Source organism: Cynocephalus volans, chromosome 12 (genome assembly GCF_027409185.1).
Source record: "Cynocephalus volans isolate mCynVol1 chromosome 12, mCynVol1.pri, whole genome shotgun sequence".
In the NCBI taxonomy this organism is placed as follows: Eukaryota; Metazoa; Chordata; class Mammalia; order Dermoptera; family Cynocephalidae; genus Cynocephalus; species Cynocephalus volans.
This window is the reverse complement of record NC_084471.1, coordinates 62,157,042-62,174,756: the sequence shown is the minus strand read 5'-3', so window position 1 is coordinate 62,174,756 and position 17,715 is coordinate 62,157,042. Positions and strand designations below refer to the sequence as shown.

The 17,715-nt window shown below is 40.0% G+C and overlaps 1 protein-coding gene across 3 annotated transcripts; it reads left to right on the top strand.

Moving 5' to 3' along the window:
* Positions 1-690: 690 nt before the first annotated feature.
* On the top strand, positions 691-14,476 carry ATP23 (ATP23 metallopeptidase and ATP synthase assembly factor homolog). Of its 3 annotated transcripts, XM_063075715.1 has the most exons (6): positions 691-1,096; positions 4,149-4,194; positions 4,890-4,971; positions 9,581-9,718; positions 11,382-11,465; positions 14,027-14,476. In XM_063075715.1, exons 1-6 carry the CDS (start codon positions 913-915, stop codon positions 14,228-14,230), a joined length of 738 nt encoding a protein of 245 aa, XP_062931785.1. In that variant the 5' UTR covers positions 691-912; the 3' UTR covers positions 14,231-14,476. The 3 variants fall into 3 exon arrangements, with proteins under 3 accessions (XP_062931785.1, XP_062931784.1, XP_062931782.1); XM_063075714.1 differs by lacking the exon at positions 9,581-9,718 and having other exon boundaries at positions 774-1,096; XM_063075712.1 differs by lacking the exon at positions 11,382-11,465 and having other exon boundaries at positions 774-1,096.
* The last annotated feature ends 3,239 nt before the right edge of the window (positions 14,477-17,715 follow it).

Genomic DNA, 17,715 nt, shown 5'->3' with positions numbered 1-17,715 from the left:
GTAACAGTATGAATTAAGGCGTGGAGGTAGAAGTAAACAGGAGTGTTTTGTTACCACAGAGTTATGTGGGGTGGCAAGCGAGTAGGGTGGGCGAATGGGTCCACATGAAGCAGAAAAAAAGTAGTGGGGGCCTACGTTTTGAGGATTTTGATGTGGCCAGTTATTTTTTATAATTTTTAAACGATTCCGAAAAATACTGCTTTCAATATGGCCTGGGGCATTCTTGGGTAGGGTGGATCAGAGGAACGGCAGGGTTAGGAAAGAGGTGGGCCAGACATGGCAATTGGCCTGCCCGTGGAGAATGCAGGGAGTGGCAGGATGGTAGGGACTTCAGCGGCGAAAGAGAACTTAGAGGACTGTACACGAGGAAGCGGAATGCCCTTAGCAGTTCAACAGGCATCTGGAGGCTGCGAAACAAACGGTTATTGGGACCGACCACCCAACCCCAAGGGCAACAACTAAGTCCACACCAGCCCGGTTAGCGCCCGCGGGGGCAGTCGTCAGCCCTACGCCTCGCCCGTCCCCCTGTCCGGAACCTCTCGGACCTCCCAGCGCTTCTCGCCCCGCCCCTGCCGCTCTCGCCATACCCCTCCTCTCGCCCCGCCCCTGTCCCTTTAGCCACACCCCACACCTCTCGCCCCGCCCCGAACCTCATGCCCCTCCCCGCCCCTCTCGCCCCGCCCTGCTCCTCTGACTGCGCCCCGCCACGAGCTTCTCGCCCGCCCCTGCCCCTCTTGCCACACCCCGCCCTGAGCCCCCACCAGCCGAACGTCCTCGTCGTACCTCGCCTGCGGGTCAGCCGTAGAGAGGGAGGGCCTGGGCGGTCGGGTTGGCGGGAGGGAGGTTATCTTCCTCTGTTTCACCCCGGGCCGCCCGAGCCGGGAGAAGGCTGCGGCGAGGTCTGCGGGCGGCATGGCGGGAGCTCCGGACGAGCGGGGGCAGGGCCCCCTGGCGGGAGAGCAGCTGGGGCAGCAACACGTAACGTGCCAGGTTTTCCCTGAGCAGCTGGCCCTTCGGAAGCCCCAGCAAGGGTTCTTCCCCATCTTCACCAACAACCAGAAGTGCCAGCTCATGCTCCTGAAGACGCTGGAGACGAGTAGGAGCCGTGACCTGGTGGCTGGGGGTGGGCGGGGTGGTGTCTGAGACCGGGCGGAAGGGGAAGGGCCTGCAGTCAGGGGGCTGCAGATTCAACCCCAGGTACTGGGTGGGCCGGGTTCGGGCACCCCAGCTGAGAGCGTAGGCAGATTCGGTATTATGGAGGCGGTGGTGGGGGCCTAGGCCTCAGTTTCCCCAGCAAAGGAGGCTCTGAGGCCCCTTGCTTGTAGACTGAAAGAAGAATTGGGCTAGGAATTTGTCTGCCCTTTTCGGCCACACTCACTGGTCTGACATACTCTGATTTCTTATGTAAGTTATGCAGCAACACGGGGACTTTAGTGTCAGGTGAGGCAGAGGGTTAAGGAGCCACGTTACTTAAGGCAGACCCACTGGTGACAGCTCAAAAAAGACAATTTTGCAAACCTACTTTCGTTGGAAGGGCTTCTTGACCGTCATGCATGGATGGAGTTCAGAGTGTAGAAATCCCTGAAATGGATTGCGAAATCGTGTGTGTGTGTGTGTGTGTGTGTGTCTGTGTGTGTGTGTGTGTGTATGCGTGCGCGCACGCCTAAGTACATTTTTCTATGGAGAAAGTTCATAGTTTCTTCAAATTCTCAAAGGGGCCAACGACCCAGAAAAGGTTAAGAACCACGATTGTGGGTTAAATAGGGACACAACTACCTACTGACCAATTTCTCTCCAGTCCCAGGGACATTGCACTAGAGAAGATTTGAACTCCTTTACATTGACATAGACTTCCTAAGTTTACTTCAGATACATTTAGAAAGTCAAAGTCTTAAATGTGCTTTTCCCAAAGCATGGTTACTATTTCACAGCCGGCGAATCACAGTTCAGAAGTCAGCCACCCAAAGACTTTCCAATCTTGTGATTATCTGATATCGAGAATCAAGGGAGATGGGAGGAGAATGGGAAGTAAAGGGAAAAAGTAAGAGAATGATAACATTGTATTTACTTTACAAATACGTACTGAATGCCTTCTAGATTCCAGGGTGTGTGTGTGTGTGGGAAATACAAAGATGAATAAGGACCCTGCCTTTAAGGTGTTTCAAAGTCGAATATAGTGGAAAGGACATGGGTTGCAGAGTTAGACATGGGTTTAAATTATAGTCCCTTTCTTCATTAGGTGTGGAAGAGTGACTTAACTTCTCTGATCCCCTCTATCCTTATCTGTTAAAAAAAATGTGGTGGTGGGGAATAAAAATACCTGTTTAAGGGTTTTTGTGAGGAGTAGATTTTATGAGTGTCAAGTGCCAGCGTATCAGGAGCTGTTCTTACAGTGGAAGAGCCAAGGAGTGGAGGGTGAGTTGAAATAGGCAGGATGTGAGGAGGGTGGGATGCCACACAGGAGGAAGCAGAAGGCCCCAACCTCCCGAGGGGCGGGCTGCTGGGAGGGCCTGTTGGTGCTATTAAAGCATCAAGCGGCAACTTTATTATTTTTTTTAAAAGATGACCGGTAAGGGGATCTTAACCCTTGACTTGGTGTTGTCAGCACCACGCTCAGCCGGCGAGCTAACCGGCCATCCCTATATGGGATCCGAACCCGGGGCCTTGGTGTTCTCAACACCGCACTCTCCCGAGTGAGCCACGGGCCGGCCCCAAGCAGCAACTTTAAAATCCTGTCCTTGGGCAAGGGGTGATGGGAGAAACCAGGCCTTGTGGGAGGCCTTTTGTTCTTTTTCTTCAAAGCAAATTCATTCTAAATACCGCTGCAGATCCTTTTTGAAGTACCAAACCACTGCTACCTGGGATTTTTTTTTTTTTTTAAGTAAGGGACTACAGACTTTGAAACCACTTAAACTTTTTAAAATTCTTTTAGTTGCTTGAATAATAATGCCCTTCACATGGTGCCTGACACCTAGTATAGACTTGATTAATAATACTTATTATTAATTATACTACTGTTAATATTCTTAAGAGGAGGTAGATTAGTAAATCGGTAACTTATATCTAACTTTATCGTCCCATACGACTTTTCTTTTACTCACCTGTTTTTGTTTTCAACATTTTTTGAGAGCTTGGTTTCTTTTCTTTTTCTATTTTTTTGGTTATGTCATATAATTTGCTGTGCATTTATACTCTCCGACAAGATGCCTACATGAAAAGTTGATGTTAGCTATTTGGGTTCCTTGTACTCCCCTGTAATAGTCATAAGCTCATAGAGTCTTAGAAGTAGAAGGGCCCTCAGGAATCATCTAGGCCTCCCCACCCCCATACAGGAAAACCTGTGTGCCATCATGGACCAGATTGTCTATAGACCTCTCCTGGAACCTGTTCTTTGATGCTTTTTGAGTCTATTTGTCTGTTGCAACAGCTTTAATTATTGGAAAAATCCTTTCTCATATTGAGTTGAAATCTGCCACATGTAACTTCTACTCTTTGGTCCTTGTTCTGCCCTTTGAAGAATATTGACTAAATCTATTTCCACATGGCCCTTCGATACTTGAAGCTACTGTGGTCCTAGTTGTCTTCTTTCTCCTTTTCTAAGTCCCCAAATCCTTTCTTGCTTCTTACTCAGCATAGTCATGTGCTATTCTAGTCACCATCCCTGTGGAAGAGCTTCAGTTGGCAGGTCCCCCCATTTAGAGTGAGGTACTCAGAATGGGACATGGTGTAAGCAGTGCAGTCTGCCCAGGACAGAGAACAGTGTGGCTCCTGCCTTCCTCAAATCTGGTACTATGCTGTTGTTCCTTTCTATGAATGTAGTCCAAAATCCTCTGTCTTTTGGTATATACTTTAATACAATGTGTTTGATCATTTAACTTAAAATGACCTTGAAAAGCATATTTGATATTATTTAAGATGCTTGGTGGTACCATCTTGATATTTGTCTTAGTGTTTTATTTCATTAATGACTTGCTTTGATGTTAATTTAAGCTTGTCTTTTCATGTCTATTTTTACCAATTTTAAGATAGTATTACTTCATTACAATTTGTGAGTTACTTTTTGATAATATCTTACACTGCTATTTGGATAATTTGATTGGTGCTACTTTTTCCAATTAGCATTCTTAATTGAATCAATATCTTTTTAGATCCATATGTCAAACTCCTGCTTGATGCTATGAAGCACTCGGGTTGGTAAGTAAATCTTTTTGAAGTGCTGCTCTTTGTTCTGGCTGTTAAAAACAAAAAACCAAAAAACTGGAAGTATTTAAAAGTTCTCACTTCAGGCCACGAGGCCTTTTCCATATGGTGGGTGGTGGTGATTGACTATGTTCTCTCCAGGCAGATTTTGTTCTCTTATGTGTCTTTTGCCCTAACTCAATCTCTGGTTCTACCATTCACCTCAGGTATTTAGTAAAGACGGTACACAAAATCTTTCTTATAGTAATTACCAAACCTGGCCCTTTTACAACAGCAGCCTAGGCATTGTCCTTACTGGAAAAAAAATCTCAGCACGTTATGTAGGAGCCTTCCAGATGTTTAACTTTAAGAGGATTAGAGGAAGTGACTTCTGAGGCCCATTTCTTAACATTCTGGCCCAAGGGCAGGAACTCCAACATATTTCCAATATGGTCTTAATCAGCTGACCAAATTCTTCATGGAGTCATATCACAGAATTTGAAATAGGATAGATTTTGCAGAGACAATCTCCTTTTGTACAGATGAGAAAACTGAGTCAGGAAGATGTTGGTTTCCCAAGGTTTCATATATGTCAGTGGTGGAGCAGATTTACTATGTGGTGAAGAGTCTCCTGTCTCCTGGCCCTGGGCTGTTTCCCATGTACACACTACTTCTGGACATTGTCTTTTAAATCCATTCTTGTCTTTTAGTGCTGTTAACAAAGAAAGACACTTTTCTTGTGAAGATTGTAACGGAAATGTCAGTGGAGGTTTTGATGCTTCAACATGTCAGGTAGGCATTCTTGCCGCATTGTTTTCTTCCCTTTAACCCACTCACCTGATATTTGCTGAACACCTTCCACACGCTGGACATTCTGGTTGGTAGACTTTGTGTAGGATTAAAAATATGAACTAGTCTATACTCACAGGGGAGATAAGACATAAACACAGACAATTGTAAAGTTTGAGGCAGGTTAAACTATTTTAGGTGGGCTTGGTTACCACAATGAGACAGTGTATAAATCTGTTTTGTGTTGCCTGAAACTGGGTAATTTATAAAGAACAGAGGTTTATTTGGCTTATGATTCTGGGACAGCTGCATCTGGCATGGGCCTTAGGCTGCTTCTACTCGTGGTGGAAAGCAGCAGGCAGCCGGCAGGTATGAGCAGATCACATGGCGAGAGGAAGCAAAAGAGAGAGGGGAGGTGCCAGGGTCTTTTAAACAACCAGCTCTTGTGGGAACTAATAGAGTGAGATCTCACTCATTACTCCCCCACCTAGGGAGAGCACTAATCCATTCATGAGGGATCCACCCCCATGACTCAAACTGTCACACTGGGGATCAGGATTTCCACCTGAATTCTGGGAGGACAATACATCCATACTCCATCAGACAGTAATGTGATTGATTGGAAGATGCCAGCAGATTCAGCTAGAGGCTATAATGCCTCCTCAGGGGCAGAGAAGACAAAAACTATTGCTCAAAGCTGGGCTAACATGAGTAAAAGTGGTGTGCAGGGAAATTGCAAGGCTTGTTTGGGGAATGACATGTTGTCTAGTTTAGTTGGAGGGTAGGAATGCATGAGGAATAAGGGGAAATAGGATTGGAAAGAAAGGAGAGCCAAATGGTGGGAGGCTTTGAGTGCTAAACGAAAGGGTTTCACCTTTATATGATAAGTGATAACACCTATGAAAATTTTTTGAAGAAGGAAGTGAGTTTTCTCATCTGTAACATATGGGTAATGATTGTGTTTATCATATAGAATGATTGTGAGCATTAAATTAGATATCTCTTGTAATGTTGCTATATTAGTCAGTTTCTATTGCTTATAACAAAATACCTGGAACTGGGTACTTTATAAGAAAACAAAATTTATTGCTTACAGTTTTGGAGGCTAGGAAGTCCACAGTCCAGGGAACACCTCTGGTGAGTTGACTGTATAGCAATGCAGGGTGTCACATGACAAGAATGGCGAAGCAGAGAGACCTCTCCTTTTAAAGCCCTCAAAACCATGCCCCTGACCACCATTATTAATCCATTCACTACGGCTTGGATCTACAATCTAATCACCTCTTCAAGGCTCTACTTTTCAATTGCCATAATATGATTTCCCACTCTCAACAATTACAGTGGGAGTTATGCTTCTAATATGTGAACTTTGGGGTACACAATTCAATCAGACCACAGCAGTTTCTTATCCTAGTGCCTGTTCCATAGTAAGCATTCAATAAATTTTAGTTTTAAGTCATTGGGAGGTTTTTTTTGTTTTGTTTTTTTTTTAAAAAAGATGACTGGTAAGGGGATCTCAACCCTTGGTGTTGTCAGCACCACGCTCAGCCAGTGAGCAAACTGGCCATCCCTATATAGGATCCGAACCCGTGGCCTTGGTGTTATCAGCACCGCACTCTCCCGAGTGAGCCACGGGTCGGCCCTCATTGGGAGGTTTTGACAGAGTTTTAGAGGTGATAGATGGATTATGTCGTGAAGAAGGTAGATGAAAGTGTTATAAGTAACTATTTCCAACTTGAATATATAACCCAAATTTAACTAAATTTAACTGTTTCCTGCTGGGGAATTTCATATGTACATTGGTTATTTATAACTAGAAATGGCAGTATAGCACAGGGGTGAAAGGTCTGGGTTTTGGAGTCAGATAGACAAGTTCAAGTCCTAGTTTCCCTGCTTATTAGCTGTGGGCCTTGGGCAAGTTATTTTTCTTATTCCCAGTTTCCTTATTGGTAAATTGGTAATCACAATATCTATAGGTCTCAAAGTGGCTCTTGGTAAGATCACTCCCTGCCCCTCCACTGCCCACCCCGGGTTAAATAGAGTGGACATTTTGAACTTTCATCTTCATTCTCAGCAATGTTAAACACGGTTGGGTACTCTCTTTTTTTTTACTTTTTTAAATTAAAATTTTTATTATGAAGTATCTCGTTTATACAGAAGAGTGCACAAAACCTATATGTACATTTTCAGTAATAATAATAAAGTGAACACCTAGGTAACTGCCACCCAGATTTGAGAAATAGAACATTTCCAGGACTTTAGAAACCAGTGTGCAACTCTCGAGTCACATCTCTCTTCCTTCCTTATCCTGATTTTTGTGATAATCATTACTGCTTTTCTGAATGGATTTACCATCTACATATATAGTCCAACAATATATTGTTTAGTTGCCTGCTTTTAAGCTTTATACATGAAATACTTTGAGCTATACGTAATACTTGGTAGTTTTATGAAATAGTGCGGTAGATAGGCTTCTGTAACTTTATTCTTTTGTTCATCATTATTTCTGAGGTTTTTCCATGTTGTCATATATACCTTTCTGGTTTATTCTTCACTGTTGTGTAGTATTCCATTGTATGTTTATATTACAGTTTACTCTATCTAGTATTGATTGTTTCCAGCTTTGTTATTATGAAAAATGCTGCAGTGAATATTCTTGACCTTCTCTCCTAGTGCACATTTGTAAGAGTTTCTCCAAAGTATAGGCCTAGGAGGGGAATTGCTGGGTCGTATAGTATGTATGCACTTCACTTTAGCTGGTAATATCAAACACTTTCTTCCCTTGGTTTCTGGTATATAACACTCTTTTGGTTGCTCCTTTGCTAGCTTGCCTTCCTCTACTGGCCCTTAAATGTTGAAGTCCCTTAATCCTTTAGATCCCTTCTTTTTTTTTTAACTATATACTCTGCAAGGGGATCTCATTAATTTTCCTATATCAGAGCTCTCCTTTGAACTCTACGCTCATATATCCAAGTGCCCACTTAATACCTCTACTTGAGTGCTTTGAAGGTACCTTGGCCTTGAGATGTCCAAATCCAGATTCATGATTTTTACCATCTCCCATCACACCCAACTTGGTCTTTTAGTTTTGCATATCTCAGTGGATGGTGCTACCACCCATCCTATTAGCCAATCCAGAAATTTACAGGTCATCCTTGATACGATTCTCTCCATGTTCTATCTATCATCAAGTTTTGTCCAATTTACCTCCAATAAACCTCTTTCATCTCGCACCATTCTAGCTCAAGTACCGTTGTCTCTTGCCTAGAATACCTTCAACTAATGTCTCTGCATCCAGTTTTGGTCATCTCCTGTTTATTCTTCCAGCTATAGTTAAAAGGATGGGGGGAAAAAAAAATGAAGCACTCCTGTCTCAATATTCCCTTTTGGTGGCTTTCCATTGCTCTTAGGATAAAGACAAGCCTTCAGTGATTTGGCTCCTTATGACCTCCCCACCCTTATCTCATGTCTACCACCCAGAAGTCTGTGCTCCAGCTGTATGACCCTGCATTCAGCTTCTCAAATGTTCTGTTTCTTCAACCTTGCCCTACTCTTGCACATGTTGTTCTCTCTGTCTAGAATAATCCCTTTCCCTCCGCTCCTCGAATTTCACTCCCATTCATCCATCAGATCCCAACTTAAGTGTTCCTTTTACAGTGAAGCCTTCCCAACCCTCCAGACCAGGTCAGGCATTCTCATCGTATGTGCTCATGACAACCTGGGTTTTTCTTCATGACCAAACTGTCATTGTGTGTATTTAAACACTTTGGTAGATATTTGATTAATTTCTATCTCCATTAAAAGATTATAAATCTACTATTAGGTCTCAATAAATATTAGTTGAATAAATGAATATTGGATGAATGTATGTAAGATATCTGTCTCGTTTCCCAGTGTCTGGCACATAGTAAGTACACAATTAATGGAACCTCTTATTATTAGGAGCCCTCATGTCTTTCTTATTTTTATAGGGTCCTGCTCAGTGTGCTGCTAGCTGTTCTTTCTGAAGGTCTTTCTGTGGATTTTTTTCGTGGTATTTTTCCTCATTCTAGTAGAGGACAGTGGTGGTTATTCATTGTTCATTCAGAAACTTGATAAGAAGTACTTTACATATATTCTTAATTAATTCTCACAATTTCATGAGTTAGGTACTTTAATTATTTCCTTCTTATAGTTCAGGAGACTGAGGCACAGAGAGGTTAAAAAACTTGCTCAAGGTCACCGAATAAGTAAGGGCTGAGCTGAAATTTGAATCTGTCTGTTTCATTCCAAACTCACTCTCTTCACCGTAATGCTGTGGAGTCCAAGGCTGACTGGTACAGTCAGCCCAGTGAGGATGGTTTGTGATTAATATTCTCAGTCTAAGCACTTTTGTAGTCCAGAGGAAGAGAGAGAGAAGTTGGTCACTGGGGAAGGCTAATGGAGCATGCAGTTGGGAGTGGGGCTTGACCAATGGGTAGACATGTGGTCAGTGGAGAAAAGTGGGTGGAGGGTTCCAAGCTGGTGAGCCTGTGGGAGAGAGCTTGTCATCATGTGGGAGCAAAGATGGAATCTACTAAATGAAAGTGGACTTTAGAAATAACTGATCTTCTCTTATTTTGGTGCCTCCTAGATTGTTTTGTGCCAGAATAACATCCGTAATCAGTCCCACATGAACAGAGTGGTCACCCACGAGCTCATTCACGCATTCGATCATTGTCGTGCTCATGTTGACTGGTTCACCAGTGTCAGACATCTGGCCTGCTCAGAGGTGGGCTTATTGTGAAACATACTTATTTTCCCACAGAACACTGTGTTTGGACATTTTATTCAAGTATAATCTATTTAAACTTATTTCTTTTCTTCCTGTCATAGTTCTACCTCAGTCTTGAATTTCTGTTTTTAACTATTATTGAATATAATTTTTGAGCTACAGCTAGAGAACTTTTAAGTATCTTATTAGAATTGTTTTGAATATGACCTTTAAGTCCTAATAATAGTGATAACTCACTTTAATTGTAATAATAAACTTAATTTTTTCTGTGTTATAAATTATGTAATATAAAAAAATAATGAACATTTACTGAGAGCTGTGTGCTAAACACTGTTCTGTTTGTGTGTGAATTCTTATTTAATCTTCACAACAATTATGGAATCAAAACAACTGCCTCACTTTCCATATATGCAAGTAAGTGGCAGAGGCAGGATTACAACCAAGGTTCTTTTCTTTGCCTTCCCTAGGTAAAGCTCCTTGCTTGCCCTAGAGTAAAACATTTAGTTTCAAAAATTCAACATAAAAAGATATTTGTTATTAAGCACTTTGGATTGCTATCAGAAGTATACATATATATGCTCCTAGACAGACATGTATTTCATACTTACATTTCATTAATTGAAGAGTGCACTATAATGAGAAATTAAAAATCTAATATAAATCTCAAGCTTACATTTTATAACTTAGACTATTTTCTCTTTCCCTTGAAATTAATATGTGTCCCCACTACATCTAATTATAATTCTTATTATTTGGAGAATAGACTAAAACTTGAGTTTTTAAATAGATCTCTCTTGAGTGTTATGAGAATTAATGCCTGTTAGCTAGTTAAAGTTGGTTAAACTCCACAGAGGAATGAGGCCATGTTATTGTAGAAGTAACCAGAAGCAGGCAATTCTGTTTGCAATGAATGGGCAAAAATGTGGCTAGGCTAGCTGTGGAATCTATGTGAGTAGTTCCAAGATTCTTTTATCTATTAAAGTATAGTAAATTAGAAAATAAATACTAAGTTCAGTCTGTCGTGCTTATAGTATGACCCATTTGGAAGGTTCTTGACTCTTTGTGCTTTGTACGACTTAATTTTTCATAGAACATTGAAGGCCCTGGAGAAAGGTCATGGACTTACACAGATTTGAGGGAAAGTCCAAGAGGGTTTCAGTGATTTGGGCTAGGGTTGGGAGGCTTATGTTCAAAGTGACTTAGATACTGATGTGTTCAGTTTTAAGCTCGTTGAAACTCTGGAGATCTTTGGAAGTATGCTTTCATGAAGTTCTTTTGATAATTTCTAGAAGCATTTGTATCTTGTAGAGATCACGTACTTGAACTCTGAGGCCCAACTTTCTGACTTTTGGTTCCAAAACAAATTAGTTCTATCAGTAAGGCTACAGTGTAAAGTTTGGAAAATTCCTTTTGGTTAGGCAATTGAATCACCCCCACCCCCATTGTAATTTGGCATTGTCTAGCATAGCTCATGAATATCTGCTCTTGCTGTCAATAGAGTTTAAAAAATTCTTTAAAAAAGTCTAACGAATATTCTGTTCTCAGAAAAACATGCTAATTTTATATTTTTTTCCAGTTTTTAAAAATTGATTGATATCATAAAGACATAAAGCATGAACATTTATTTATTTTTTTCATTTGCTTACTGTCTTTGTAATAGATTCGAGCTGCTAACCTTAGTGGAGACTGCTCACTTGTAAATGAAATATTCAGGTTACATTTTGGATTAAAACAACACTATCAGGTAAAAACTAACATGAAATCACCTTCGTTCGAGAGTGTTATGAGTGGAAATAATGAATAAAGAAATGAGGAATACATTTAGTATTTGAAATGTGAAAGAACTACCTATATGAAAAGGATACAAAATGTGTACTGTGTAAGCCAGGTAGATGGAATTTAGTTCTACTTTATAATTATGGGCAAGCTATGTGACTGAGTGAGTGAAAAATCTAAATAGTGAAAAGAGCTATGATCTCGCTCTTGGATGGGGGTAGATGAAGAATAAAAGTGAAATCACAACCTGTCTTACTTTTATCCTAATAGTCCTTGACTGATATTTTGAATCTACCACAGTATTCTGGAGACAAAAAAATGTACTCCCTTTCAGAACAGAGACTGTTGCAGCACAGGTTGTGGCTGTGTGTGTCAGTGTCCCTTTAAATGCCGAATGAATATGATGTGATAGAAAAGCTTTGGGTGGGCACAGAGTTGATTATGATAAGCTGAGCTGAGAGAGATTCTGCAAATAAAACAAAACAAAAGAGAAAACTATAAGGCAAGATTATCCTGCTAGAAAGCCTTTAAGATCCATGATAGGTGGACATGGGGAGAGGAATCGTTGAAGTCATGTGTTAATAATGAATGTGAGCAGTCTGCCCACAACAACCCAGGGGCTTTGTGTCCACGCTTAGGAAAAAACTGGTCAGAAGTTTTCTATGGGAAGAGTCTGCTGCCAGTTTGTGAAATATGTGGGGATCAGGATAGCAGTTTCAACCAGATGCAAAAAGGACAGGCCTGGAACAAAAGGAAGGACCTTGGTTCTCCAGAGAAGAGAGTAACTCAACTCTGGGTTAGAGGGTGGAAAGTCACAGTGAACTACTAATTGAAATTGTGATTTAGTGAATGGGAGCTAGAAGACAAACTTGCTTCCTGGAAAGAGAATTACTCCTATCGGACCGTGGGCTTTCTGCCTGTGCCAAGTCAACTTAGTGCCGCATGTCTTCCCTGCTCTCGAGACCTTGCTTCTCTGATAAATTCTGTATTTTGGCTCTCAGTGGAGAGGATGGAAGAAGGGTACCCATCATCATACCCCTAGAGAAGAGGATAATGTGGATAAAGCATATGATCCAGGACCCACAGTCTTTGAAAGAGAAGTCTCTCTTTTTAACCTTTGGTTAGCAGCAGCAGAAAACGAATAGAACTAGCAGTAGGATGGAAAATATGTGGAGGTGGTAGGAGTCCAGTTGAGAGAGAAGAGTCTTATCTTTGCTTTTGTACAACGTGCACCCAAGAAATGTGTTAGTTGATTGTAGAATTGCACAGTCATACATTTATTTTAACAGAAATTTACTAAGTCTGGAAAGTAGTAAATCTGAATTGTGGTCTACACTTGTGTCTCCCAACCCTGTGGCTTCAGGAGACAAATTTTTGGCACAGTTTTTTTCCCTGGAGGGAAGAAATTTCCTCTCTTTCTGACAATTGCTGTTGTGGTTCCACACAGTTCTTTCTGTCCTTCCCATTCCTTTATGCCATGGGTTTAGTTTTTAAATCAGTATTTGGTGTAATTTAGGTTGAGAAGCACTGGTTTATATGCCAGTATTGGTGAGTATCACTAGCTCTGGCACACTGACCAGGCTGAAGTAAAACTGGGAACATGCAGAGAAAATTGATGATTGTCAGGATGCACAGCCATCAAAACCAGCATTTGATTATTTTTCTGTAACAGATCAAATACCATTCTTTTGAGTTTTAGTGTGGGCCTGGGGAGAAATAGTAGATTAAAAGCTTTGCAAGAATTGGAATGGAGGGCCATATATTTCTTAAAATATTTATATCAGAGTATTGAGAAATTCTAATCTATTCCTGTGTAACATTAGGTAAATTATTTCCTTAGGAACAGAACTTTAATACCTATGCAAAGAGCACTCAGGAAAAAAAAAAAGTTGTTTAATTTCTTTTCCCCTAAAAAGTAAGGCATCTTTTAAGTTTGGGTGTATATGTGTATAGTTTCCTATTGCCTCCAGGAAAAGTTATATAGCATTGGTCAACTGAAAAGTTAAGGAAGAGAGGTGCAGAAGTGAAGTATATTTTAAACTTAATCAAATTTAATGAAAAAGTCAATCAGGATCTTGCTTATAGACTGTGGTTTTGCAAATTGGGAGTTATTGTTTGGCAGACACTGCCTACTTCTTCAGAGAATGACGTGCTTATATTATTGGAAAAGATGAGAAACTAGAGAAAATCTTACTTATGCCTAAATAATTTTATTTTTTTATTTTTTATTTTTTTTGGCAGCTGGCTGGTACTGAACCCTTGACCTTAGTGTTATCAACACTGCTCTAACCATCTGAGCTAACTGGCCAGCCCAACCTAAATAATTTTAGATTGAGCTAAACATGCTGTATAATTTAGGAGTTACATTTCTTTGTTAATTTTGTTTTCTTATTTGGAAGGACAGAAATTAATAAAATAATATGAGTGGAAATTAATTTTAATTGTGTTTCAGACATTATATAAAATGTTGTTACTTAATGACTAAATTTTCATATGGAATTAAAGCCACATATATTTCTTTCTCCTTAGACTTGTGTGCGAGACAGAGCCATTCTTTCTATCCTGGCTGTTAGGAATATCAGTAAAGAAGTAGCTCAGAAGGCTGTTGATGAAGTTTTTGAATCTTGTTTCAATGACCATGAACCTTTTGGAAGGATCCCACATAACAAGACTTATGCAAGATATTCTCATAAAGACTTTCAAAACCGTGATCGGTATTACTCAAATATATGAAGACAATGATATTTTATATTACGGAGCTTCAATGATCATTAAGAAAAAAATATGGTTCCCAAGTGAACAAGGATATAAAATGTAAATGATCAATTAAACACAGATAAAACATGGAATGTGCTAATTTTGGAATATAATCAGAAAAAGTAACTGTGGCAAAAATGAAACTGCCTTAAACTCCAAGGCCAAATTGTATCTTTATGGCTAACCATTTGGTAAATAAATAAATCACATTTTTGCATTTTCTACAGTATACTTGTGTTCTTTTATGTTTTTTACTATTGTGATTTATTTTTATTACATGGGATTTTTAAAATTTGATTATGAAACTTGTGAAGTGTGTCCTTGTAAGATGTTGACAGGTGAGACCACTGTTGATATTTATATGAAATGTAAAGAAAAATGTACTGATCTTATTGTAGGACATTTATTGAGATGTTGTCATGATCAAAACATGCAAAGAATGAAAGTAGGGAATTGTTTGTTTGTTGGTCAATGCCATCCTTGCTCTGTTCTTCTTTCCACATATATGTGGGGGACCATATGGCTTAATTTTCTGGGGACAGTACTGATTAGATTTCTCTCTCTCTCTCTTTTTTTTTTTTTAGCAAAGACAGTGCATTATATTTATAACGTAATTTAATTTATATATATATAAGATTTTTCATATAATCATCCTCAAATCTTTTGTTAGGTCATGTGTATGAATTTTAGATTCAGAAAACATTGTCGTCTTCCCTATGTCCCTCAACACAGGCATCACCTGCATCTTCTGCCTGCCCTGGGCAAACATCACTTAGCTTCTGTCCAGGCTGAAAGATGGTGATGCCTATGTGTAGATGTGGCTGATTAGAGTTTAAAGATAATGAAGTTAGAAGGATTCTTTTTTTTGAGTTAAAATCTGATTAAACATAAATTTTGAAGTGATACCTCAAGCCTAATAACTTATTAAGTATTAAAGGCAAGGTTTGAGGATTCTGGGAAGATGATAGAGTAGGAGAACCAGAAATATGTCTCCCCACTTAGGCAACAATTGCATTAGCAGAATTTGTCTGATGCAACTATTTTGGAACTCTGGAGTCTATTGAAAGCTTGCAACATACAGGACAGGGAAAAACTTGGATGGTAATTGTGGTTCATTTCAGTCAATTTCAGCTCTTAGCATTAGTAGCAGCTACCTATCCCATACCCCCTAGCCCTGTGGCAGGCAGCTGTTTGGAGCAGATTGCACACAGTTTGTGGGAGGCCAGGGTGAACAAAAAAGGACGGTATCCTCCAAGTATCAGGGATTTGTGCTCTGATAGCTAATTGCCACTTCTGATCACACAGTTGCAAAGAGGTGGGCAGCCATTGTTGCACCTCCTCCCATTGTTGCAAGCCCTTCCCACTCTGGCTGAGTGACTTCCTGGGGTTTGAAGGGCTGGTACTTTTTTCCCCCTTTATTTTTCTCCTCGCTTTTTGGGAGTCAGACATTGAAGACTAGGATATTCAAAAGTAACCTCATATATTGGGGAAATTAGGAAGTCACTGAACATGCCTAGGGGAAGGTACAGGCTCAGAAAAGAGTTTAAGTTTATACTTCAGGATGATTCTCAGCACAGGGACAGCCTACAACTATAAGAATGAAAACAAAAAACCCTAGCAAACCCTGGGGAAGTGGGAGAATTTGATTTCCAGAGTTACCACATTGTTAAGTTTACATGTCCAGTTTTCAACTAGAATCAGAAGACATAGAAACAGGAAAGTATAGACCATTCAAAGAAAAAAGCAACCCTCCGCCCCCCAAAAAAAACCCCAAAAAAGAACAGAAATTGTTCCTGAGAAAGATCTGATGGGGTATTTACCAAACAAAAACTTTAAGACAACTGTCTTAAAGATGCTCAGACAACTAAAGGAAGACTGGAGAAAGCCAAGAGAACTATGTAGGAACAAAATGAGAATATTTATAAAGAGCAAAAACCTAAAGCAAAACAAAACCAAACCCAAATCAAACAACAAAAAAAGAAATTCTGAAGCTGAAAGTACAATAAATGAAAAACTCACTAGAGGAATTCAAAGGCAGAATTGAGGAGGCAGAAGAATCAGCAAACTTAAAGACAGGACAATGGGAATTAGTGAGTCTGAGGAACAGAAAGATAAAAGATTGAATAAAAGTGATCAGAGCCTCAGGGACCTGTAGGACACCATCAGGTAGACCAAGCTATGCATTCTGTGAGTCTCAGAAGGAGAGGAGAGAGAGAGAAAAAAATCCCATATTTGGTGAACGACATGAATATAAACATCCAAGAAGCTCAAAAACTCCAAGTAGGAAAAACTCAAAGATTGCCACACTAAAATATGTTATAATCAAATTGTCTAAAGGCAAAGACAAAGAATTTGGGAAGTAGCAAGAGAGAAGTGACTTGTCACATACAAGGGATTCTAAATTAGATTATCAGCAGATTTCTCATCAAAAACTTTTGGGGCCAGAGGAGAGTGGGGTGATATATCCGAAGTGCTAAAAGAAAGAAACTATCAACCAAGAATTCTATACCTAGCAAATTTGTCTTTCAAAAGTGAGGGAGAATTTAGGACACTCCCAGATAAAAAACAGAGTTTGTTACCACTAGACCTTCCCTGCAAGAGATGCTAAAGAGAGTTCTGCAGGTTAAAATCAAAGGACAAAAGACAGTAACTTGAAGCTGTATGAAGAAATAAAGATCTCAGTTAAGGTAAATACATGGGCAGTTATAAAAGCTGGTGTTATTGTAACAATGATGTGTAACTTCACTTTTTGTTTTCTACATGGTTTAAGAGACTAATACATTAAAAAATCATTACACTAAAATCTATTGTGGTTTGGTTTGTAACTTTACATTTTGTTTTCTACATAATTTAAGAGACTAAGGCATTAAAAAATTATTAGTTTATGTTTTTGGACACATGTATTGAGATGTAATTTTGTGATATTACAACCAAAAGGGGTGGTGTATTAGTCGATATCTATTGCTTATACCAGAAATACCTGAAACTGGGTAGTTTGTGAAGAAACAATTTTTATTGCTTACTGTTTGGAGGCTGGGAAGTCCAAAGTCCTGGGAGCACATCTGGTGAGGGCCTTATTGGTGGGTGGTGACTCTCCACAGAGATGCAGAGTATCATATGGCAAGAATGGCAGAAGCAAGAGAGAGAGAGCACTTCTCATGCACTCCCCTTTTGTAGCCATCAGAACCATGCCCATGACAACCATTGAACCAACAATGGATTAATCCCTTCACTAGGGCATGGTCCTCAATCTAATCACCTTTTCAAGGCCCCACCTTTTAATTACCATAATTGGATTTCCCACCCTCTTAACACCATCACAGTGGGGATTAAGTTTCCAACATGAGCTTTGGAGGGACAAACATATTCAAACTATATCAGGTGGAGATGGAGTTGTTAAATGAGTGGAGTTTTTGTATGTTACTGAAGTTAATAGTATAAATTCAAATTAGAGTGTTATA

What these genes read in the sequence shown, in the direction of transcription:
- ATP23 (XM_063075715.1), top strand. Translation starts at nt 913, where the DNA reads ATGGCGGGAGCTCCGGACGAGCGGGGGCAGGGCCCCCTGGCGGGAGAG. An exon ending in GACATCTGGCCTGCTCAGAG is followed by an intron (nt 9,719 to 11,381) that starts GTGGGCTTATTG and finishes TCTTTGTAATAG; the next exon opens with ATTCGAGCTGCTAACCTTAG. An exon ending in GATTAAAACAACACTATCAG is followed by an intron (nt 11,466 to 14,026) that starts GTAAAAACTAAC and finishes CTTTCTCCTTAG; the next exon opens with ACTTGTGTGCGAGACAGAGC.